The following is a 23,407-nucleotide window of genomic DNA, read 5'->3' on the forward strand; positions in this document are numbered from 1 at the left end:
TTTTCACGTCTTTAAAAATTAAGTCCAAAAATCCATCTCAAAAATAGATTTTTAAGAGGTGACTCATAGAAACCGTGTCCTGTTAAAAATAATCACCAAAATTTAAGATAAGGAAAGACAATTGGCCTTCTCAAAGAATCAGTTAACATCCATACAAAGAAAAGGAGACAATTGGCCTCTTAAAATGATAAGGAATCAGTTAACATCCATACCAAGAAAAGGATTGCTCAAAAGATGGATGGACCAGCCAGATCTGACAATTGGAGCCACATATGCCGTTTCAGCACCAGAGCGGCACACCATAGAAGACTACCGTCTCATACCAAGGTGCTGGCAGTCAGAAAATCCCCCATGGTGTACCGGAAATAAAGGCCAAACAGGCCCAAGCTGATTTGCATCCTATGGTTGTATAAGATTTAGCGACAGAAAGCGAGCTTTGACGGATGAACTGGACATTGAAAATTTGAAACTTCCCATGAATATACGAGATTTCGAGTGAAAGAGAGCTTTGGAAGGCTCCTCTGGCTGATTTTTCATACGGTCTTTCGATTCGCATCATTTTCTTAGGAAAGGTCAATTTGAGTCGATAATGGAAAAAGCAACCACACACGAACTGAAAAAACAGAGCTGGCTAAAATTGATTTACTACCCTTCAGCTTTTCACCCAATGTTTTTTCTTTTCTTTTTCTTTTTCTTAACGCTAAAAAAAGAGCTAAAACATAATAAACAGTGGATAAAAAATACAGAATAAACAGTGGATAAAATAATAGAGAGTAGGCGAGGTGATACCAAACGAGACGCAAGACAGCATTCACATGTACATTACTACTACTTTCTTTTACTACTACTTTCTTTTCTCACTATTACCAGCACTCCAAATACCCCATACATTGGTGAAATACAAGCAAAATTTGTGAAACTCATAGACATACCGTATAATAAAACCGAAGCCAAAGCACAACAGCCAGGAGAGAACTAAATAAAGAAAAAAAAAAGGCAGCTACAGGAAGCAACCGACTGGCCTTTCAGTGAAGCGAGAGACAGACGAGTTCAAATCCGATTAAAATTACACTCACTTTACACCAAGGATTAATTAAATAGAGAACTATCATCATTTTTATCTCTCCGTTCTGGCAGAGGTGAGCACAAACACGCGTCACGCGTAAAAAAAACCGAGTTCTTCTACCAATCAAAACAGATTACGAAAGGGCTCGGCCAGAAGGATACTTTTGTTCAGAAGCTATGCCCAGCTCTCTCTCTATCTCTACTCTCTCATCTCTCTCTCACTCACTTGATGTATTGAGACAACCACTTGAAACCATCTCCATAACCCATCTTGCGGACAATGCTGCACATGAAGACTTCAAGGGGTCGGACATTGGAGTCAGAAAGGACTACTTTGCCCTTACCAGTGGTGAAGTTTGTGAGGCCGAGATAGTAGCGAAGCTCATCTTCAGAGGCGGCGTAGGGAATATCAATCTTGTTGCCCAATACAAGGAAGGGAACTGCGGCCAGTGAGTCATCGGAGAGGAGTGCGTCAAGCTCCTTCTTCGACTCTGCAAACCTCTCCTTGTCAGCTGCATCCACTAAGTAGACCACCGCATCCACCTGAAATTTTCAATTGGATTAATTTGCATCGAAAAGGATAGTGGAACGGAAGAGTAGACCACCGCAACCACCTGAAATTTTCAATTGGATTAATTTGCATCGAAAAGGATAGTGGAAGGGAAGAACGACCATTTTGTGTCGAAGACCCCAACGTGGATCGATGTACACAAACATGGATGTACACGTGTTTCTAACCAAAGAGATCAACATGAGTCACTATGACTTAACTTCATGGGCAATGATATTCATAATACATAATCAAAGAAGGTAAAATCTTGTAAAGCAACCAACCTTGGGGGGCTAAACACATCCCATCCCTCATAAAAAACTTCTATCGAAGTATTATGCTTTAACCATTAATATATTTTCATCAGTTTCAAAGAATAACTAACAGTGAAAGCCATAGGAGCAGAAGTAGTCATTACAGATAATCAATGAAGGCAAACTAATCAGTGAAGCCATAATTTCTACAAAAAAAAAAAGAAAAAGATAAAAAAAAAAGATCAGATCTATATCCCTACAGGAAATTTATCAAAATACCCATAGGAGATGATGCACAATTTAGTATTTTAGACTTTTGATACTATTCCAACTCACAATCATGAGTCTTTTTATTGGTATCTTAAAATTAAATAAAAAAACTATCGATACAATGTTAAATAGTTCATCTCACATGTGTATTTTCATAATTTTCCTTACTATGCACACATGAAGAGCGGCCAGGTTCCAAAACCTCAAAACTGAGTGCAGTGCAGAGAGGTTGAGAAGCACACAATAGAAACAATTAATAGATACATTCAAACAAAGTAAGGCAATGAAGTGTCGAAGACCCCAACTTGGATCGATGTACACAAACATGGATGTACACGTGTTTCTAACCAAAGAGATCAACATGAGTCATAAGCCTCCCAATCATGACTATGACTTAAGTTCATGGGCAATGATATTCATAATACATAATCAAAGAAGGTAAAATACCTTCAGGATTTTATACAATCTTGTAAAGCAACCAACCTTGGGGGGCCCAAACACATCCCATCCCTCATAAAAAACTTCTATAGAAGTATTATGCATTAACCATTAACATATTTTTATCAGTTTCAAAGAATAACTAAACAGTGAAAGCCATAGAGCAGAAGTAGTCATTACAGATAATCAAAGAAGGCAAACTAATCAGTGAAGCCATAATTCCTACAAAAAAAAGAGAAAGAAAAAAAAAAAGATCAGATCTATATTCCTACAGGAAATTTATCACCCATAGGAGATGATGCACAATTTAGTATTTTAGACTTTTGATACTATTCCAACTCACAATCATGAGTCTTTTTATTGGTATTTTAAAACTAAATCAAAAACTATCGATACAATGTTAAATAGTTCATCTCACATGCGTATTTTCATAATTTTCCTTACTATGCACGCATGAAGAGCGGCCACGTTCCAAAACCTCAAAACTGAGTGCAGTGCAGAGAGGTTGAGAAGCACACAATAGAAACAATTAATAGATACATTCAAACAAAGTAAGGCAATGAAGGAAGATCAGATTGCAGATAGACCCAAAAACCTCAGGCCCACTGTAACCCATAAAGGGGAAGATCAGGATACAAATAACCAAGAATATTTGGTAATCATGACATGACATGACCCATTGACACTGGAGCTTGGCAATCATTACATGACTTGACCCATTGACACTGGAGCTTGGCAATCATTACATGACATGACCCATTGACACTGGAATTTGAGGACATGCACTTCAAGAAAAAGAAAACAGAGAATTTAATTTCCACTTACAACTCCAACCAAACATCCTCAGTACAGCCAAAGGAGATACAATAGGTAAGATAAGTGGCTCATCATCTCTTTGAAGCCCCCTCAAAAAATAAGCCAAATCCTCTCCCATCGCGCATGCTTAGATCTTAATCCAAACCCATGCTTATTGCCCCAACTACCAATGGCCAGTATACTTTGGAGATTCCAAACCCATGCTTATTGCCCTACCCAACTACCAATTGCCAGTATACTTTGGAGATAAAACATTCATTGACAATTATGTTGCCGAACCTCTAGGGATCTACCAAAGTGATAACCTTCTATGATCAAGTATCACCTATATATCTATATATGCATCCAATGTATATGCCCGCCCTGGTTTGCCAGCATTCGGTTGCCTTTCTAGATTCTCATCTAGCATCCAATGTATATGCCGGCCCTGGTTTGCCAGCATTCAGTTCCCTTTCTAGATTCTCATCTAGCATCCAATGTATATGCCCGCCCTGGTTTGCCAGCATTCAGTTCCCTTTCTAGATTCTCATCTAGCATCCAATGTATATGCCTGCCCTGGTTTGCCAGCATTCAAGAGCAAATCTTGGTGCATGCTTCTTAATTTCAAATAATGGAAGTAGTTAATGTGCATGCTTCTTAGTTTCAAATAATGGAAGTAGTTAATGTGCACGCTTCTTAGTTTCAAATAATGGAAGTAGTTAATGTGCATGCTTCTTAGTTTCAAATAATGGAAGTAGTTAATGTGCATGCTTCTTAGTTTCAAATAATGGAAGTAAAGTAGTTAATGTGCATGCTTCTTAGTTTCAAATAATGGAAGTAGTTAATGTGCATGCTTCTTAGTTTCAAATAATGGAAGTAAAGTAGTTAATGTGCATGCTTCTTAGGTTCAAATAATGGAAGTAGTTAAAGAACATGCTTCTTAGTTTCAAATACTGGATTAATTTCAAATAATGGAAGTAGTTAATGTGCATGCTTCTTAGTTTCAAATAATGGAAGTAGTTAATGTGCATGCTTCTTAGTTTCAAATAATGGAAGTAGTTAATGTGAATGCTTCTTAGAGTTTCAAATAAAGGAAGTAGTTAATGTGCATGCTTATGCTTCTTAGTTTCAACTAATGGAAGTAGTTAATGTGCATGCTTCTTAGTAGTTAATTATGAGGAAGCAAAAGATGTCAGCCTTCTAATGTACATGTCATGGTTTGTCATCATTCGGATGCTTCTTAGCTTCAATGAATGAAAGTGATTTATGAGGAAGAAAAGCATACCAGCCTACACAGCACAATGTAGTTAATTATGAGGAAGCAAAAGATGTCAGCCTTCTAATGTACATGTCATGGTTTGTCATCATTCCAAGATAACTCATGGATGCTTCTTAGCTTCAATGAATGAATGTCATTTATGAGGAAGAAAAACATATCAGCCTATACAGCACAATGTAAAGTTGGAACACATCAAATAAGCCTAACTGTTATATTATCTACAACACTAATAAAGTCCACATTCAAAATTCCACATGATTCATATGAGTGAATATGTGCTTTGATAGACATCTCTGCTCCTGAAAAAGCTCCACCATGGGCGGCTTTGATACAACCAGATGAGCACACACCAAACCAAGATATCTCTGCGCCTGAAAAAACTCCACCATGGGCAGCAATCCAACCACAAATGAAATCAGTCTTTAATGCAGAGGACCACCCAATTTTCAATCACAATCATTTTAAGCCACATGCCACCACCATTAGAATTAATTTTACAGATTTTTCTTAGCAACATGTAGATGCACGCAGACACACATGCACGCACGTACATTAGGGTTTTGATGCGTGAGCACAAACACACACACGCAGTTTTGGTGTGTCAACCAATGCACCTATCCAAACACGATGCCCTTCAAAGATAAATCTTAGAGATGGATTTTGAATCTATATTTATAGAAGTCGATAGTCTCAACAACCAAGATATTTTAAACTTCCCTTTTGAACCGTTCATTTTAATTTTTTAACTTTTCACCGATCATCAGATCAGCACTTCTATTTGTTCGAGCAGAAAAATCAATCTAAATGGGAAATGCATCTAATGTGTCTTAGGACATGTTTCAGACCCTAAATCCATTACTAAGATAGATCTTTCAAACGGGATCACATTTGAATAAGACATCCAATTAAATGTTGTGTGTGCATCAGCTATAGCTGCTATTGTGGTCAATTAGACAACAGTATAGTAACAGTTTCATCTACCCAAGTCTGACAAAGAAAATTGCAAAACAGCTTTATTAAGCCGTTTTCATAAAGACACATTGATTACAGTAAGAATGACAGCTGCATAAGAACATACTCTGGGAAACCAGGCATGTTAATTGCAGCACTGTAAATATTTAGCATTGACAGGCAGCATCACATCATGTAGCCATGATTAAACCCAACCCAGAATACTTACCCAGGATGTGCATCATGGAATGTCCCCTACGAGACGTGTACCCATGAACGATTACATAAGGGAAATAATTACCACCTTACATAGGAAGCATTTTCAATGTTAATAAAGCTCAAGCATAAGATTTTTTTAAACTGTTTAATAGACCCTCAAAAAATTATGAATGGGCGACCTTTTTCAAAGAACAAACTAATTATCAAATATCAATAATCTTTAGCTACTCTCCTACTACCTTGTCCTTGAAAGCGAACACACTAAAATCTATTAAAATCAGAAGTTCTATTCGTAGCATATTTGATGTTATCTATCTAAAACAATGTAATAGGAAACACCGTAACAAAGATCTGTCATATTGGAAAGCCATACAAACCAGCTATCAATCTCGTCAAATGCTTTTAAGTCACCATAAAATAAATGGCAAGCTAATAGTGCACATATCAGACTCGATCAAAAGATCTCTGATGGTGCAGAAGAATAAAAATTAAAAATTGTGTAAAATTAGCATGCTAATGATTAAGCATCCTAAAGCCCAAATGGAAATGCCAAAATATGAGGAACAACCTCACCAGCCATCAAGATACACCAACTGAATAGCCTTTGCTAATAGATTGAACTCTATCCAGATAGAGTTTGCTAATAGATTGAACTCAAGGCAAATATCCAGACAACTAAAGCACAACTAAAGTACCAAATAACTAAAGTACTAAAACTAAAGTACCAAATAACTAAAGTACCAAATAATGCATTACACAAAGCTATAGGCACAAATATATCTAAGGTCAATCAAGACACTCACTTTTGCGTAGTAATCTTTCCACACTCTCCTGGCGATCTGATGACCCCCCAAATCAAATGCTTTGAACTTAATTTTTCCAATGCTTAGTTCCTCTGATGTCGGATACTGGGTAGGTTGGTGTTGTACCAATCTCTGCAACCAGCTAAAATCAAAACCCATAATATAACAAAAACCCATAACATAACAAAAAGAATAAGAAGGGCATTCTTGTTGGGCCATATAGACACTAATCTATCACCACATAAAAAACACACTCACAATCACAATCCGGGTGAGTGGCCAAGGCAAACGTTGAAATAAAATATAATGTGTCGACAACAACACAGTATACCACAAAAAATCACAAACTTGAAGTAAAATATAATCACTATGTAAACAACAAAAACACAGAGAATAACACAAAAACATCACACACACACATGCACACACAACACAAACAAAAAATTTACCTTCGTCGAGCAAAAGTACACCATAAAAGGCAAAGATAAAGTACAGCTGCATTAATATGACCCATCACAAACATTTCCAAGTACATTAACAGCAACTACGAAAAAATGAATAACATAAAACATAGTAAAGTACACAGAACAGATAATTTCATTGTGAGATTCAATAAAAAATAAAAATGGAACAAATATGTATATATATATATATATATATATATATATATATATATATATATATATGACCCATCGCAAACATTTCCAAGTACATTAATAGCAACCACGAAAAATTGAATAACAAAAAACATAGTAAAGTAGATAAAACAGATAATTTCATTGTGAGATTCAATAAATAATAAAAATGGAACAAATATATATATATATATATATGGCTGGGAAAGGGTGAAGAGGAGGGGGGGAACTATCATATTGTCTACATCCCCAAAACAATTGCAACATACACATCTAGATCAACTCTCTCTCTCTCTCTCTCTCTCTCTCTCTCTCTCTCTCTCTAGTATATAAGCTGTCTCCTTCTGTGTTCAGTTCGTATTAGAAACTTTTGATTAAGAAGATCGCTTTGAAACTTTGTAACACAATGTACAATAGCTAAAATCTCTTTTTTAACTGTTGAATAGTTTTGCTGAGTCTGGTTCCAAGCTTTGGAAGTCAAACGAACTAATTGTTCTTTTTCGAAAATTATTTGTTTTAAGATTCCTCCTAAACCTATTTCGGAGGCATCACATTCTATGATTTTAAAAGCATTAGGATTGGAGAGTGTAAGGCAAGGTCATGCCTTTGCCTTTATTTTTATTTTTCTGATAGCTGAGTATGTTCATCAGTCCACTTTGGTGGATTCTTTTTTAACCTTTGAAACAAAGGTTTAGCATCAATGGCCAAGTTTTTATAAAAATCGGCGATATAATTAAGACATCCCAGAAACCTTTGAAGTTCAATTTTTTCTAATATAATATATGGGACTTTATTAGCAAATTCAATTGCCCTATCTATGGAGACTATACTTCCTTGGAAAATATTATGTCCCAAAAACCTTATTTTGGTTTGGCAGAGACCACCAGTCCTGCATTTTTTGTAGCATTTATGAAAACATTTATATGTTTAAAGTGTTGTTCTAAATTTTCAGAAAATATTAGAACATCATCTATATAAATTATCATGTATGGATTGAAGATATCAATCATGATATTTTGAAATTCAAAAGGAGCATTTTTTAGTCCAAATGGCATTACATTCTATTCGTACTATACAAATGGAACGTTAAAAGCAGTCTTATACCTATCTTTTTCAGAAATCTGGATTTGCCAATATTCTGATTTTAAATCAAATTTAGAAAATATGCAAGCGCTAAACAGTCTATCAAGTAAATCTTTTTTATTTGGAATTGGATACCTTATCCATTTAAGAACCTTATTGAGACGTTTATAGTTTATTACCAGTCTAGGGGCCCCCCTCTCTTTTTCAGAAGCCTTCTCGACATACAATGCTGAACAACTCCATGGTGATGAACTTTTTCTGATAAGCTGTTTCTGGAGTAAATCATCAATTTCTTTTTTGCATATTTCTAGTAGTCAAGAATTCATTTGAATAGGTCTAGCTTTTGTGGGTATTTTATTTTCATTAAATCCTTCTTCATATGGCAAGCTTACTATATGCTTTAATGTTTGCTATATATTTTATATTTTCAGCCAAAGAGAGTTTTTCTTCTATTATTTTATATCTTAATTCTTCTTTTAAATGGCAAAGAAACTTTTCTTTATTTGAAATAATATGTTTCACATTATTAACTTCTCTTATTTTTGGTTTATCTACAAATTCGAATTTTAAACTGTCAGTACATAAGGCAAGTCCTTCCGCACATATTTCAGCGGATAATTCTCCTAAAGTATAAAGAGAGAGTAAGAAATTATTTCGTTAGGTTTATTTTTCAATCTATTTTTAACTCTTTCGGCAAAAAGGTATGGTAATCCGGCAATAAACTTTTCTTTCCAGTGATCAGCTTTACTGTCTTCTCTGGAAAGGAGCCGAGAAAAGAATACGTCTTTATACCATTTGTAATGAGATAATATTGGACATCTAAGATTAGATAGAAGATCTTCAGATCAGGCATCTAACAGGGCAGTACTCCCTACAAAATGGAGAGTTATTGTATATATAAGGGTGTTTACTGCATCGCTTTCACTATTGGTTATATCTTGTCCATATTCATTTTTCACTATCCATTGCCTTGTGGCAGTCAATATTTCTCTCTTGATGGTTTCATCCATATGAAAATCCCACCATCCTCTTAGCCAACGGGTAAAACCGCATACAATAGCCTTAGCTATCTCCTGATCATGATTACCACTTATTTTACAGGTTGTTGAATACATTGTCATATGTTTCATTGTGTCTAGTATCTGATGATCAGACATACCATCAATATTCCAATTAACTATTGCTCTTCCACAGTAAGACACTGCACTGGATATTAGGTCTTTTTCAAATTGTATATCTACAGGGGTAGACCTTGAATGATACATTCTGGTATGGGAAGTAGGCCTGAACTTTTTTCCATAATCTATTCTAATAAGGTTTCCTTCTTTAAATGCTTCCTCCATTTCATGTATTTCATCATTGGTTGAATTCTCTTCTTGCAATACCATAGCTTTTGATTCAACTAGAACTCTTTTACCCTTTATATCTAGTTTGGCTAATTTCTTTACCAATTCATCTATTAAATCCTTATTTTCTTCATTCCATCCAAACTGAATCGTCTTTATTAATTTCTGAAGGAGGTTTAAATAGAACAGCCTTTTTGCTTTCCTTTTCGTTTAATTTGGTTTTGTTATTTTGGAATTTATTTACTGTATTATCAATCCTGGTAGTTTGCTTTCCAATTGTTTGTAAGCATAGATTAGTATAATTGTTTTGCTCAATTATATGTGGTATAACATCTATTTTATGACTGTGGTGGTCAGTTTCTTTAAGAATTATCTTATAGGGAGAGGGTTTAGTTTCAGGTTTTTCTTTTAATGTCCTTTTTAATTGGAGACTCCTATCAGGAGGATGTATACTATGTATTTCTTCTCCTTTTGTAGTATAAAATGCTTGATATTGGTTTTCTATGGTGTTTAAACCGAAGACGAAGATTGGGATATCTTTTTCTTTCATAGTGGATCGTAGCAAGTCAAAAAATCCTATAGTTTGTTTATTTTTCTTTATAAATTTATTAAATCTTTTATGAAAAGCATCCAGTAGTTCTTGAGGAAATTCTGTTAAATACCAGTCACGAATTTCTTTATTTTTCTCGAAAAGGTAATCATTCTTGATTACTTCTAGGTCTATTTTTTCTTATTTTTGAAGAGTAAGAATATTAAAGTCTAAGTCTGAAGGTGTTGGTTCGTTATTAGATGAGCTAAGGTCATATATCTTATAGACAAGTTGATGGATATTACCAATGGTTTAAAAACCGGATCGGTGACCCGGATCGGGCTTTTCAAAAACCGATCCGGATCGGCGAATCGGCGATCCGGATCGGAATCGGGTGAATCGGTCAGAATAAAGCTTCAAAAAAATCCGAAAAAATTATTAAAATTCATTATAAATATTGGTTTTTAGGAATTCAATAAAAAATGAGGGTATTCCATTAAGAATTTTCATGTTTTTGAATGAATATGCGAATATTGATATGTTCTTTCCCTGCATGAACCGCCATTCAGCATTTAATTTACAGTATTTTGTGCTCATCCCTACACTGTTGCTGTTGGGACTCGATATGTGAATAATATGGCTGGGATAGGGTGGCCTCAGAATCATCATCTCTCTCGTTTTCTCTTTGAATAATATGGATTAAAAAAAAAAAAAACAAATTTTCAAAAAAATCTATCATGGATTAAAAAAAAAATCACAAATTTTCAAAAAATTCTATCATGGATTACAAAAAAAAATTCGATCATGGATTAAACAAAAAAAATCACAAATTTTCAAAAAATTCAATCATGGATTACATAAAATTCGATCATGGATTACATAAAATTCGATCATGGATTACATAAAATTCGATCATGGATTACAAAAAAAAACAAACAAAAAAAACAAAAAATTCAATCGTGGATTACAAAAAAAGAAAAAAATAGTTCGATCATGGATTACAAAAAATTCAATCATGGATTACAAAAAACTCTATCATGGGTTACAAAAAAAGCAAAAAACAAAAAATTCAATCATGGATTAAAAAAAAACAAACAAACATTTCAATCATGGATTACAAAAAAAAAACAAACATTTCGATCATATATTACAAAGCATTCGATCATGGATTACAAAAAATTCTATCATGGGTTACAAAAAAAAAAAAAAAAAAAAAAAAAACCGATCATGGATTACAAGAAAAGAAAACAAACATTTCGATCATGGATTACAAAAAATTCTATTATGGGTTACAAAAAACCAAAAAATTCGATCATGGATTACAAAAAAAATCTATCATGGATTACCAATAAAAAATAAAAAATAAATAAAAAATAAAAAATAAAAAATAAAAAAAAAAAAAATTCCGTACGGAATCGCCGATTCACTGTTCGGACTCGCCGATTCCGTACAGTGAATCGGCGATTCACTGTACAGAATCGTCCGGTTCTCTCTAGAACCGGACGATTTCCGATTTTTGGGCGATCCGGTTCCTTTTTCACTATTTCCGAGTCGAACCGGGCGAGTCCGGTTCGACTCGGCGTTTTTTAAAACGCTGGATATTACTATTAGTTCAGGTCAAGCCTTCTATTATTGGTCTTTGAGATATTGAAGAAGTAGAATGCCTAAAAGGTGTAGGAGTTGGAGTTTTGATAAAGCCTTCTGAGAGGTTAAGTCTGGTTCTTCTATTAGAGTTGAATTGGATTTCAATATCTCCATCAAGATATTCTATAATTTGATCGGGTTCTCTGTTTATTGGGGTCCTATAATGTTAATTTTCATTATATATAGACCAATTATCAGGAAGAATAATTTGGGACCAATTTACGGATTTAGGAATGACTGTATTAGATTTTTCAGCGTTAGTTTGAAAAAATATCGTTTGTCGTTTAGTATCTTTCTGAAGAACATTTGGACTTAAAGGTATTCATTACCCTATAGCATATCCTGTATATTAAAGCAATATTTTGAGAACCAGGGTTCATATCAAACCCTTGAGTTTTTAGATTCAAGGTGAGGACCTTTAAGAGATTAGGGTCTGTTAACGAAATAGAAAAATTAGGAAAACAATTAAAATATATAGGTCTATTACATAAGCCAGATTCAACTACTCCTAATAAGGAATCAGTAAATTTATTATGACGACTATCTCTTAAACATAAAAGTATAGAATTATTTAATCCTAATCGAGTTAGAGGTTTAATTGCTACTTGAATTAGTCCTATATGTAGATACTTATATTCTTTAGCTTTATGATTTTGAATCATTGGATCAGATAAAAGTTGAAAACTTTCTTGTTCATTATTAACAGATATATATTTGTTCTACAGTTTTAATAGAATAACCAGTCCTAAATTCAAATGTTCCTTTCTTATATATGTCAGATATAGGAACTCTTGGGATGTTCCAATTTTGTATTTGCTTTTCAATATTATCTATAATTATTTCCTCCTTATTTTTTATTCGTAATGTACCGTTTGATGAAGATGTTGTTATATTGGACAATGTCCAAATAAAATTTTCTATTTTAAGATAACGGATGAGTACACGAGTCAATCGGAAACAATCCTTGTGCCTTTTCAGTGGCTCTTTTGGCCTGTTTTTGGCAATACGGGTCACGACGACTTCTGGTCTCAACTCTCGGATTTATCTTAAATGTCAAATTTTATTAAGCTATTAGCCTACAGAACAGTATCTCCAACTACAGTTCACCACTGTAATTTTAACTTGGCTCTGATACCAACATCTCCCAAGATCTATTTTTCAATTAATACTTTAGTTGATTTTAAGCTTATCCTAAAAGGTACAGATAATTCATTGTAATAACATACGAATTTTTACAAGAAAGAAAACTAACAGACAAATAATAAACAATACTGGAGAAATGTCTATAATAAATCATTTAATGTAGGCAGAATTATTAAATTTTAGACATACTATAAATTTAAGTTACATAATAAACATAACCAAAACATACTTCAGATAATCAACTTTAACCACCGTAAAACAACTTACATTAAACACATGCAATAGCTGGAAAAGAGTTTCCACTCCTCCGGACAGTAGTTTGGTAGAGTTGGAAAATTACAATCACACATAAAATCTCTCTTTCACTCAAAAGAAGTTGATATGGTTATATATGTACCACCCGATACACAATAGTAACAAAATAAGAGAGAAAAGAGGGTTTAGACTATATTTTAGAAAAGAAACAGAGAGAGCAGAGAATTTATAGTAGATTAGAGGAAGATACTTATGCAAACATCTAATTCTGTAAAACCCAGAGTAAAACTTTTAGAGAGAGAGCGTTGATGGAAAAGTGAAGCTTTTAGAGAGAGCGGAGATGGAAGAGTGAAGCTTTAGAGAGAGCGAAGCTTGAAAGAGAGCAGAGATGGAAGAGTGAGGCTTTAGAAAGAGCGGCGATGGAAGAGCAAAGCTTTAGAGAGAGCCAAGAAAACTTAGGCTTCTTTTTCCCGATGCCTTCTTTGCTTGGCTGAGGTCTCTTTTTATAGACCCCGGACTCCAAATGTAATTAATTCCATTGCACAGTGGGGCGTCGGTTGAGTGACAGCTCAAAAGGGATGAGCAGAAAAAAGGTAGTAGTACAGTGGATGGAAGTGACCAAAAAGGCATCTTGGAACAGTGAAAAGGTGAATAGTATTTGTCGGCAGCATCTTGGAACAGTGAAAACGTGAATAGTATTTGTCGACAGCATCTTGAAACAGTGAAAAGGTGAATAGTATTTGTCGACAGCATCTTGAAACCGTGAATAGTATTTGTTGGCAGTATCTTGAAACAGTGAAAAGGTGAATAGTATTTGTCGGCAGCATCCTGGAACAGTGGAATAGTATTTGGGCTCGGCGATCTTTTGTTCGGGCTATTATGAAAAGTCAACTTGTGGTTGTATGAGCCCACAGTCCTCATTGTTTTGTGTGTAGTCTTCATCATTCCGAGTGGATGTGGACATTGCTTCTTCTTCTTCATCAAACATTTGAAGTAGCTTTTTCTTTAACTCTTCTTTAGTGGCCGTAGGGTTTTGTTGTCTCATCTTGTTTATATAGTCAGCTAAACCCTACGGCTACTAAAGAAGAGTTAAAGAAAAAGCCACTTCAAATGTTCGATGAAGAAGAAAAAACAATGTTCACATCCACTCAGAATGATGAAGACTACACACAAGAAAACGATGACTGTGGGCTCATACAACCACAAGTTGACTTTCCACAATAGCCCGAATAAAAGATCGGCTGAGCCCAAATACTATTCCACTGCTCCAAGATGCTGTCGACAAATACTATTTACCTTTTCACTGTTCCAAGATGCTGTTGACAAATACTATTCACCTTTCACTGTTCCAAGATGCTGCCGACAAATACTATACACCCTTTCACTGTTCCAAGAGGCTGCCGACAAATACTATTCACCTTTTTACTCTTCCAAGATGCTGTCGACAAATATTATTTACGTTTTCATTGTTCCAAGATGCTGCCGACAAAGACTATTCACCTTTTCACTGTTCCAAGATGCCTTTTTGGTCACTTCCATCCACTGTACTACCACTTTTTTCCTGCTCATCCCTTTTAAGATGTCACTCAACCGACGCCCGACTGTGCAATGGAATTAATTACATTTGGAGTCTGGGGTCTATAAAAAGAGACCTCAGCCAAGCAAAGAAGGCATCGAGAAAAAGAAGCCTAAGTTTTCTCAGCTTTCTCTAAAGCTTCACTCTTCCATCTCCGCTCTCTCTAAAGCTTCACTCTTCCATCTCCGCTCTCTCTAAAGCTTCACTCTTCCATCTCCGCTCTCTCTAAAAACTTCACTTTTCCATCAACGCTCTCTCTCTAAAAGTTTTACTCTGGGTTATATATAGAATTAGATGATTGCATAAGTATCTTCCTGTAATCTATACTAAATTCTCTGTTCTCTCTGTTTCTTTTCTAAAATATAGTCTAAACCCTCTTTTCTCTCTTATTTTGTTACTATTGTGTATCGGGTGGTACATATATAACCATACCGACTTCTTTTGAGTGAAAGAGAGATTTTATGTGTGATTGTAATTTTCCAACTCTACCGAGCAACTGTCCGGAGGAGTGGAAACTCTTTTCCAGCTATTGCATGTGTTTAATGTAAGTTGTTTTACAGTGGTTAAAGTTGATTATCTGAAGTATGTTTTGGTTATGTTTATTATGCAACTTAAATTTATAGTATGTCTAAAATTTAATAATTCTGCCTACATTAAATAATTTGTTATAGACATTTCTCCAGTATTGTTTATTATTTGTCTGTTAGTTTTCTTTCTTGTAAAAATTCGTACGTTATTACAATGAATTATCTGTACCTTTTAGGATAAGCTTAAAATCAACTAAAGTATTAATTGAAAAATAGATCTTGGGAGATGTTGGTATCAGAGCCCAGTTAAAATTATAGTGGTGAACTGTAGTTGGAGATACTGTTCAGTAGGCTAATAGCATAATAAAATTTGACATTTGAGATAAATCCGAGAGTTGAGACCAGAAGTCGTCGTGACCCGTACTGCCAAAAAAAAGGCCAGAAGAGCCACTGAAAAGGCTCAGGGACTGTTTTCGATTGACTCGTGTACTCATCCGTTATCTTAAAATGGAAAATTTTATTAGGACATTGTCCAATAGAACAGCATCTTCATCAAGAAGTACATTACGAATAAAAAATCAGGATGAAATAATTATAGACAATATTGAAAAACAAATACAAACTTGGAACATCCCAAGAGTTCCTATATCTGACATATATAAGAAAGGAACATTTGAATTTAGGACTGGTTATTCTATTAAAATTGTAGAACATAGTATATCTGTTAATAATGCACAAGAAAGTTTTCGACTTTTATCTGATCGAATGATCCAAAATCATAAAGTTAAAGAATATAAGTATCTACATATAGGACTAATTCAAGTAGCAGTTAAACCCTTAACTCGATTAGAATTAAATAATTCTATACTTTTATGTCTAAGAGACAGTCGTCATAATAAATTTACTGATTCCTCATTAAGAGTAGTTGAATCTAGCTTATGTAATGGACCTATATATTTTAATTGTTTTATTAATTTTTCTATTTCGTTAACAGACCCTAATCTCTTAAAGGTCCTCACCTTGAATCTAAAAACTCAAGGGTTTGATATGAACCCTGGTTCTCAAAAGATTGCTTTAATATACAGGATATGCTATAAGGTAATGAATACCTTAAGTCCAAATGTTCTTCAGAAAGATCCTAAAGGACAAACGATATTTTTTCAAACCAACGTTGAAAAATCTAATACAGTCATCCCTAAATCCGTAAATTGGTCCCAAATTATTCTTCCTGATAATTGGTCTATATATAATGAAAATCAACATTATAAGACCCCAATAAAAAGATAACCCAATCAAATTATAGAATATCCTGATGGAGCTAATGAAATCCAATTCAACTCTAATAGACGAACCAGACTTAACCTCTCAAAAGGCTCTATCAAAACTCCAACTCCTACACCTTCTAGGCATTCTACTTCTTTAATATCTCAAAGACCAATAATAGAAGGCTTGACCCGAACTAATAATAATATCCATCAACCTGTCTATACGATATATGACCTTAGCTCATCTAATAACGAACCAACACCTTCAGACTTAGACTTTAATATTCTTACTCTTCAAAAATAAGAAAAAATAGACCTAGAAGTAATCAAGAATGATTACCTTTCCGAGGAAAATAAAGAAATTCGTGACTGGTATTTAACAGAATTTCCTAAAGAACTACTAGATGCTTTTCATAAAAGATTTAATAAATTTATAAAGAAAAATAAACAAACTATAGGATATTTTGACTGGCTACGTTCCACTCTGAAAGAAAACGACATCCCAATCCCTGTCTTCGGTTTAAACACCATAGAAAACCAATATCAAGCATTTTATATTACAAAAGGAGAAGAAATACATAGTATACATCCTCCTGATAGGAGTCTCCAATTGAAAAGAACATTAAAAGAAAAACCTGAAACTAAACCCTCTCCCTATAAAATAATTCTTAAAGAAACTGACCACCACAGTCATAAAATAGATGTTATACCACATATAATTGAGCAAAACAAATTATACTAATCTATGCTTACAAACAATTGGAAAGCAAACTACCAGGATTGATAATACAGTAAATAAATTCCAAAATAACAAAACCAAATTAAACGAAAAGGAAAGCAAAAAGGCTGTTCTATTTAAACCTCCTCTAAAAATTAATAAAGGACGATTCAGCTTGAAAGGAATGAAGCAAAAAGAAAAAAATAAGGATTTAATAGATGAATTGGTAAAGAAATTAGCCAAACTAGATATAAAGGGTAAAAGAGTAATAGTTGAATCAGAAGCTATGGTATTGCAAGAAGAGAATTCAACCAATGATGAAATACATGAAATGGAGGAAGCATTTAAAGAAGGAAACCTTAATAAAATAGATTATGGAAAAAAGTTCAGGCCTACTTCCCATACCAGAATGTATCATTCAAGGCCAACTCCTGTAGATATACAATTTGAAAAGACTTAATATCCAGTACAGTATCCTACTCTGGAAGAGCAATAGTTAATTGGAATATTGATGGTATGTCTGATCATCAGAAACTAGACACAATGAAACATATGAAAATGTATTCAACAGCCTGTAAAATAAGTGGTAATCATGATCAGGAGATAGCTAAGGCTATTGTATGCAGTTTTACCGATTGGCTAAGAGAATGGTGAGATTTTCATATGGATGAAACCACCAAAAGAGAAATATTGACTGCCACAAGGCAATGGATAGTGAAAATGAATATGGACAAGATATAACCAATAGTGAAAGCGATGAAGTAAACACCCTTATATATACAATAACTCTCCATTTTGTAGGGAGTACTGCCTTGTTAGATGCCAGATCTGAAGATCTTCTATCTAATCTTAGATGTCCAACATTATCTCATTACAAATGATATAAAGACGTATTCTTTTCTCGGCTCCTTCCAGAGAAGACAGTAAAGCTGATCACTGCAAAGAAAAGTTTATTGCCGGATTACCATACCTTTTTGCCGAAAAAGTTAAAAATAGATTGAAAAATAAACATAACGGAATAATTCCTTACTCTCTTTATACTTTAGGAGAATTATGCGCTGAAATAAGTGCGGAAGGACTTGCCTTATGTACTGATTTAAAATTAAAGAGACAATTAGATAAACAAAGGATGACAGGCAAAAAAGAATTGGGTGATTTCTATGAGCAATTCGGATATAACACTCTATCCATGTCCAATAAACCCAATAAAAAACAATATAAAAACAAAAAATACAAATCCAGACATAAATCAAGTACTAGAGAAAAATTTACGAAGAAATTTGCCTCTAAAAATAATTTTAAAAAATCTGGAGGAAAAAGAAAAATCCTTGTATGTTATAACTGCGGTAAAGTGGGGCACTATAAAGACAAATGCCGAATAAAAAAGAAGATTAATGCCTTACATATAAAAGAAAATATAAAGAACCTGTTGTATCAAATATTACAAATGGATGAATCTGATGACAGTTCATCAAATACTGATTCATAACCACTTGTTGATGAAATTGAAGATGAAAATCTGATATTTAGTCGTGCCGACTCTGATGATAGTAATTGTTTTTGTAATATGCTTTCTGAGGAAGAAAACCTAATTATTGAAATAATCGATAAAATAACAAATCCGGAGGTCAAGAAAGAAGCTTTAACTCAATATATTCAGATCGCTAAAACAAAGAAGAAACCTCCCCCATTAGTAAGAACTCAGGAAGATTCTAGTCTTGCTGAGATTCTGAAAAGGATTAATACTAAAACCAATGTTCAGAAAGAGCCATCCATAGCTGAGCTTAAAAATGAAATAACTGAAGTAAAAAATGAATTAATAGCCCTTAAAAATAGAATAGAAATTCTAGAACTTACTTCTAATCTGCAAAATACTCTTGAGAACACTGATGAAGAAATAAAATTTGATAGTATCATAAACAATTATAAAAAGCCATTAACACCAATAGTTGAAACACCAGAATCCTCTAGTACTGTACCGACTAATAATTACGTAAACCTAATTTACAACGTAATTACACAAAAATGGTTTACACTCATAAGAATAATAGTAAATAAAGGATATAGTTTCCAATCCTTAGCCTTAATAGATTCCGGAGCAGATCTAAATTGTATAAATGAAGGTTTAGTACCTACTAAATATTTTAGTAAAACAACCCAAATATTAAATACTGCTGATGGCAGCAGGCTTATCATAAAATTATAAGCTCTCTAATGCTGTTATATGTAATAATGGAAACTGTTTTGAAATGCCATTCATCATGGTAAAAGGATTAAGCCAAGTTGTAATCCTTGGGACTCCATTTCTGAATCTTTTATATCCATTAAAAATTGATAGCTCAGGGATAGAAGCTAATATAGAAGGACACAGTATAAAATTCGAATTTGTAGATAAACCAAAAATAAGAGAAGCAAATAATGTGAAACAAATTATTTCAAACAAAGAAAAGTTTCTTTGCCATTTAAAAGAAGAATTAAGATATAAAATAATAGAAGAAAAACTCTCTTTGGCTGAAAATATAAAATATATTGCAAACATTAAAAAGAAGATAGAAAACAAAATTTGTGCAGACTTACCCAATGCTTTTTGGAATAGAAAAAAGCATATAGTAAGCTTGCCATATGAAGAAGGATTTAATGAAAATTAAATACCCACAAAAGCTAGACCTATTCAAATGAATCCCCGACTATTAGAAATATGCAAAAAAGAAATTGATGATTTACTCCAGAAATAGCTTATCAGACAAAGTTCATCACCATGGAGTTATTCAGCATTCTATGTCGAGAAGGCCTCTAAAAAAGAGAGGGGGGCCCCTAGACTGGTAATAAACTATAAACCTCTCAATAAGGTTCTTAAATGGATAAGGTATCCAATTCCAAATAAAAAAGATTCACTTGATAGACTGGTGAAAGCTTGCATATTTCCTAAATTTGATTTAAAATCAGGATATTGGCACATCCAAATTTCTGAAAAAGATAGGTATAAGACTGCTTTTAACGTTCCATTTGGACAGTACGAATGGAATGTAATGCCATTTGGACTCAAAAATGCTCCTTCTGAATTTCAAAATATCATGAATGATCTCTTCAATCCATACATGAAATTCATGATAGTTTATATCGATGATGTTCTAATATTTTCTGAAAATATAGAAAAACACTTTAAACATATAAATGTTTTCATAAATGCTATAAAAAATGCAGGACTGGTGGTCTCTGCCAAGAAAATCAGTCTCTGCCAAACCAAAATAAGGTTTTTGGGACATAACATTTTCCAAGGAAGTATAGTCCCCATAGATAGGGCAATTGAATTTGCTAATAAGAACACAGAAGGAGACAGCTTATATACTGGAGAGAGAGAGAGAGAGTGAGATGCAGGTCATGCAAGAGAAGTACCCAAGGATCCAGATTAGACCCACATTAACAAAAGAAATGGACCATCCATCAGACAAATCACGCTCTATTTGTACGAGAAAGAAACCAAGAAAACAATCACTAATCAAATAAGAACAAAAAATTGCACGACTCAGACATAAAAAATGTCATCCCGAGACAAATAATATAAGAATGAGTGAACACAAATATTGTGAATGGGTGTCATCAGAAATATCAGGCCATCCAAAAACATAAACCCAGAGTTAGATGCATGAATCAGGAAATAATATGAAGCAAGACTCCAATTTTCAAGGGCATAAATAAGAGAATCATAGACAAATGACCCATAAATCAATGAGCAATACAAACATAACTGAAGTATGAGATTCATCATAAACTACGATTCTGTGTGCAAGTTGACAATATTTCAGACAAATCAAGCAATAACAGAGCACAAAACGCATTAAAGAGGCACCAATTAGACAAGTTTATCGGGCAGCAGAAAAAAACAACAGAAGGATTTAGGCAAGATAAGATGGAGAGAAATTCCAAATTCTAAATCAGGTAATAATCATTCCTACCAAGTACCAACAATTACCAACAAAAGAACAATCCAAAATCATACAGATATTGCAATAAGATAGATAAAAAAATAAAATAAAATAAAAAAATCATATTACCTCATCCTTCAACATATGAAGGAGAGTAGTCTTCCCAGCGTTGTCAAGACCCAGAAAAAGGATCTTGGCCTCTTTCTGCCACAACCCTAAGGAAGCAAGAACACCATAGAACCAGTCAAGTAGAAACATGATTCCAGCCTATATAAAACCCTAGATCGTCAGAATTCTGGCCGGAAAATACTGGATCGGGTAGAAAAACACCCTAAATCACCAAAATCGACCGCAAAATAATCAGATCAGGCTCTCCAACTGTTCTTTTGAATAGCCCAATAACAGCCCGAAACACACCGGACCGGATGGGACCTGAGAAAGCCCTAAATCACCAGAAACGACCGCATAATAATCAGATCAGGGCTGAAAAATCTCCAACTGTTCCTTCGAATAGCCCGAGAACAGCCCGAAAATTGAAGATCTAAACGCCCGAGCTTTTACAACCCGACGGAAAAGCAGGTCGCATCGTCAGAAAATCGTACTTATCGTAGCTTCAAGACCTCCCTCGCCCTCTCTTAAACGAAAAATTACTTGTCGCAGCTTCAAGGCCTCCCTCGCTCGGCCTCCCTCTCATAAAACGGAAAATCGCACTTATCGCAGCTTCAAGACCTCTCTCGCGTAAAAAGGAAAAGAATGACCTCTCTTTCAACACCTCCCCCGCCCTCTCTCAAATCCTACTTATCGCAACTTCATGACCTCTCTCGCACTCTCTTGAGAAGTGGCCCTCTCTTAAACAGAGGTGCACAAAAAGGCCAAGAATTGACCCCTCTTAAAAAGAGGTACGCAAAAAGGTTAAGAATGAAAGGCACGGATTAAGTCCAGCTGTCCGGGCCGTATTTATATCGTGGATGAGATTCTGGTTACCGGCTTAAACGGTGGCCCGTGGACAAGAGAAGGGTATCTGAGATAGGTAGCAATAGGGTATCGCGTAATGAGGCCTGCCTCATCATCGGTCGTCGATGGTTCGATAGGCAATGAACGGTAGAGATTAGATGTTAATTACGCGAGGGGTTTCAGTGAGGAATCTAGTCACGCCATTCTTTGAAGGGAAAAAAACATGGAAAAATAGTTCGACAGGGCTGCAGCTCATCGAAAATTGTAGTTCTATTAAAACACTTTTATATCGATCATTATAGTGGTGAAAAAAAAAAAAATTAAACTTTAAAAAATATATATATTTTAATTAATTATCTAAACAGTTTATTTAGCCCAAAAATAAGTTTTCAAGGATCCGCAAGATCTATATTTTTTTAAATTTCAAAATTTTTTTAATTTCAAAATTATAATCGATGTTACAAATTGATTTTAGAGCCGTCGTAGAGATTTTCGTTGCCAAAAGTATTTCTTAACCAAGATTTAAGATGAAGATTTATTTATTTATTTATTTATAAAGCCTAGGCCTTCTAGAAACTTCATCCGATTGCACGGCTTCCATTAGGCCACAGCCTCGCGAAAAAAAAGTAAAGCTTGTCAGAAACACTACTTTGGGGATGGGCTTGATCATGAAGTTTGTTGCTCAAAAAACAGTATAGATCTTGCAAATCCGTAACCATTATAAAATAAACGGTCGAGTTAATGTACACAATTTTAAACTTTTATAATCTATTTTTCACTGGTCAAAGTTGAGATAATTTTTAAGTCTTGGAATCCTAGTATTTTTCACAAGCATAATGAAATATTTTTCACAAGCATAATGATGAAGGTGAAATGATTGATTTGGAAGCCTTTCAACACTAGAACTGCAATTTTTTTTTGGGAGTTTTTCGCTAGTGCAAATTTAATAGAGGATTGGACGTCCAAAATTTGGTATCAAAATAGTTTATAGAAAAAAAATTAAAAATAAAATAGTAGAGACGTGACATTGTGATTAGGGCAATCTTAACCCTCCATCCAAAATGGATGGTTGATAAAAGGAAGTATATAAGTTTTATGTTGTAGAGGAAACATAAAAAGCTTACCCCTAATTTAATATCTCATGAGTAAAAATGATTGGGACTTCCATATACAAAGATAAAT

At 34.2% G+C, this 23,407-nt stretch overlaps 1 protein-coding gene across 2 annotated transcripts; it reads right to left on the reverse strand.

The window, feature by feature from the left end:
- Positions 1-832: 832 nt before the first annotated feature.
- On the reverse strand, positions 833-22,104 carry LOC18431231 (small COPII coat GTPase SAR1A). 2 transcript variants are annotated; one of them, XM_088858941.1, is made up of 3 exons: positions 21,401-22,104; positions 6,625-6,756; positions 833-1,608 (listed from the first exon to the last, which is right to left on the reverse strand). In XM_088858941.1, the coding sequence occupies exons 1-3, from the start codon at positions 21,527-21,529 to the stop codon at positions 1,288-1,290; spliced, it is 582 nt and encodes a 193-aa protein (XP_088715067.1). In that variant the 5' UTR covers positions 21,530-22,104; the 3' UTR covers positions 833-1,287. The 2 variants fall into 2 exon arrangements, with proteins under 2 accessions (XP_088715067.1, XP_088715068.1); XM_088858942.1 differs by having other exon boundaries at positions 833-5,022.
- Between the last annotated feature and the right edge of the window lie 1,303 nt (positions 22,105-23,407).

Source organism: Amborella trichopoda, chromosome 2, assembly GCF_054954075.1.
Source record: "Amborella trichopoda isolate Santa Cruz 75 chromosome 2, AtrichopodaSantaCruz75HAP2 v2.0, whole genome shotgun sequence".
Classification (NCBI taxonomy): Eukaryota; Viridiplantae; Streptophyta; class Magnoliopsida; order Amborellales; family Amborellaceae; genus Amborella; species Amborella trichopoda.

What these genes read in the sequence shown, in the direction of transcription:
- LOC18431231 (XM_088858941.1), bottom strand. Translation starts at nt 21,529, where the DNA reads ATGTTTCTACTTGACTGGTTCTATGGTGTTCTTGCTTCCTTAGGGTTG. An exon ending in TTCATATGTTGAAGGATGAG is followed by an intron (nt 6,757 to 21,400) that starts GTAATATGATTT and finishes AGCTGGTTGCAG; the next exon opens with AGATTGGTACAACACCAACC. An exon ending in GGAAAGATTACTACGCAAAA is followed by an intron (nt 1,609 to 6,624) that starts GTGAGTGTCTTG and finishes TGAAAATTTCAG; the next exon opens with GTGGATGCGGTGGTCTACTT.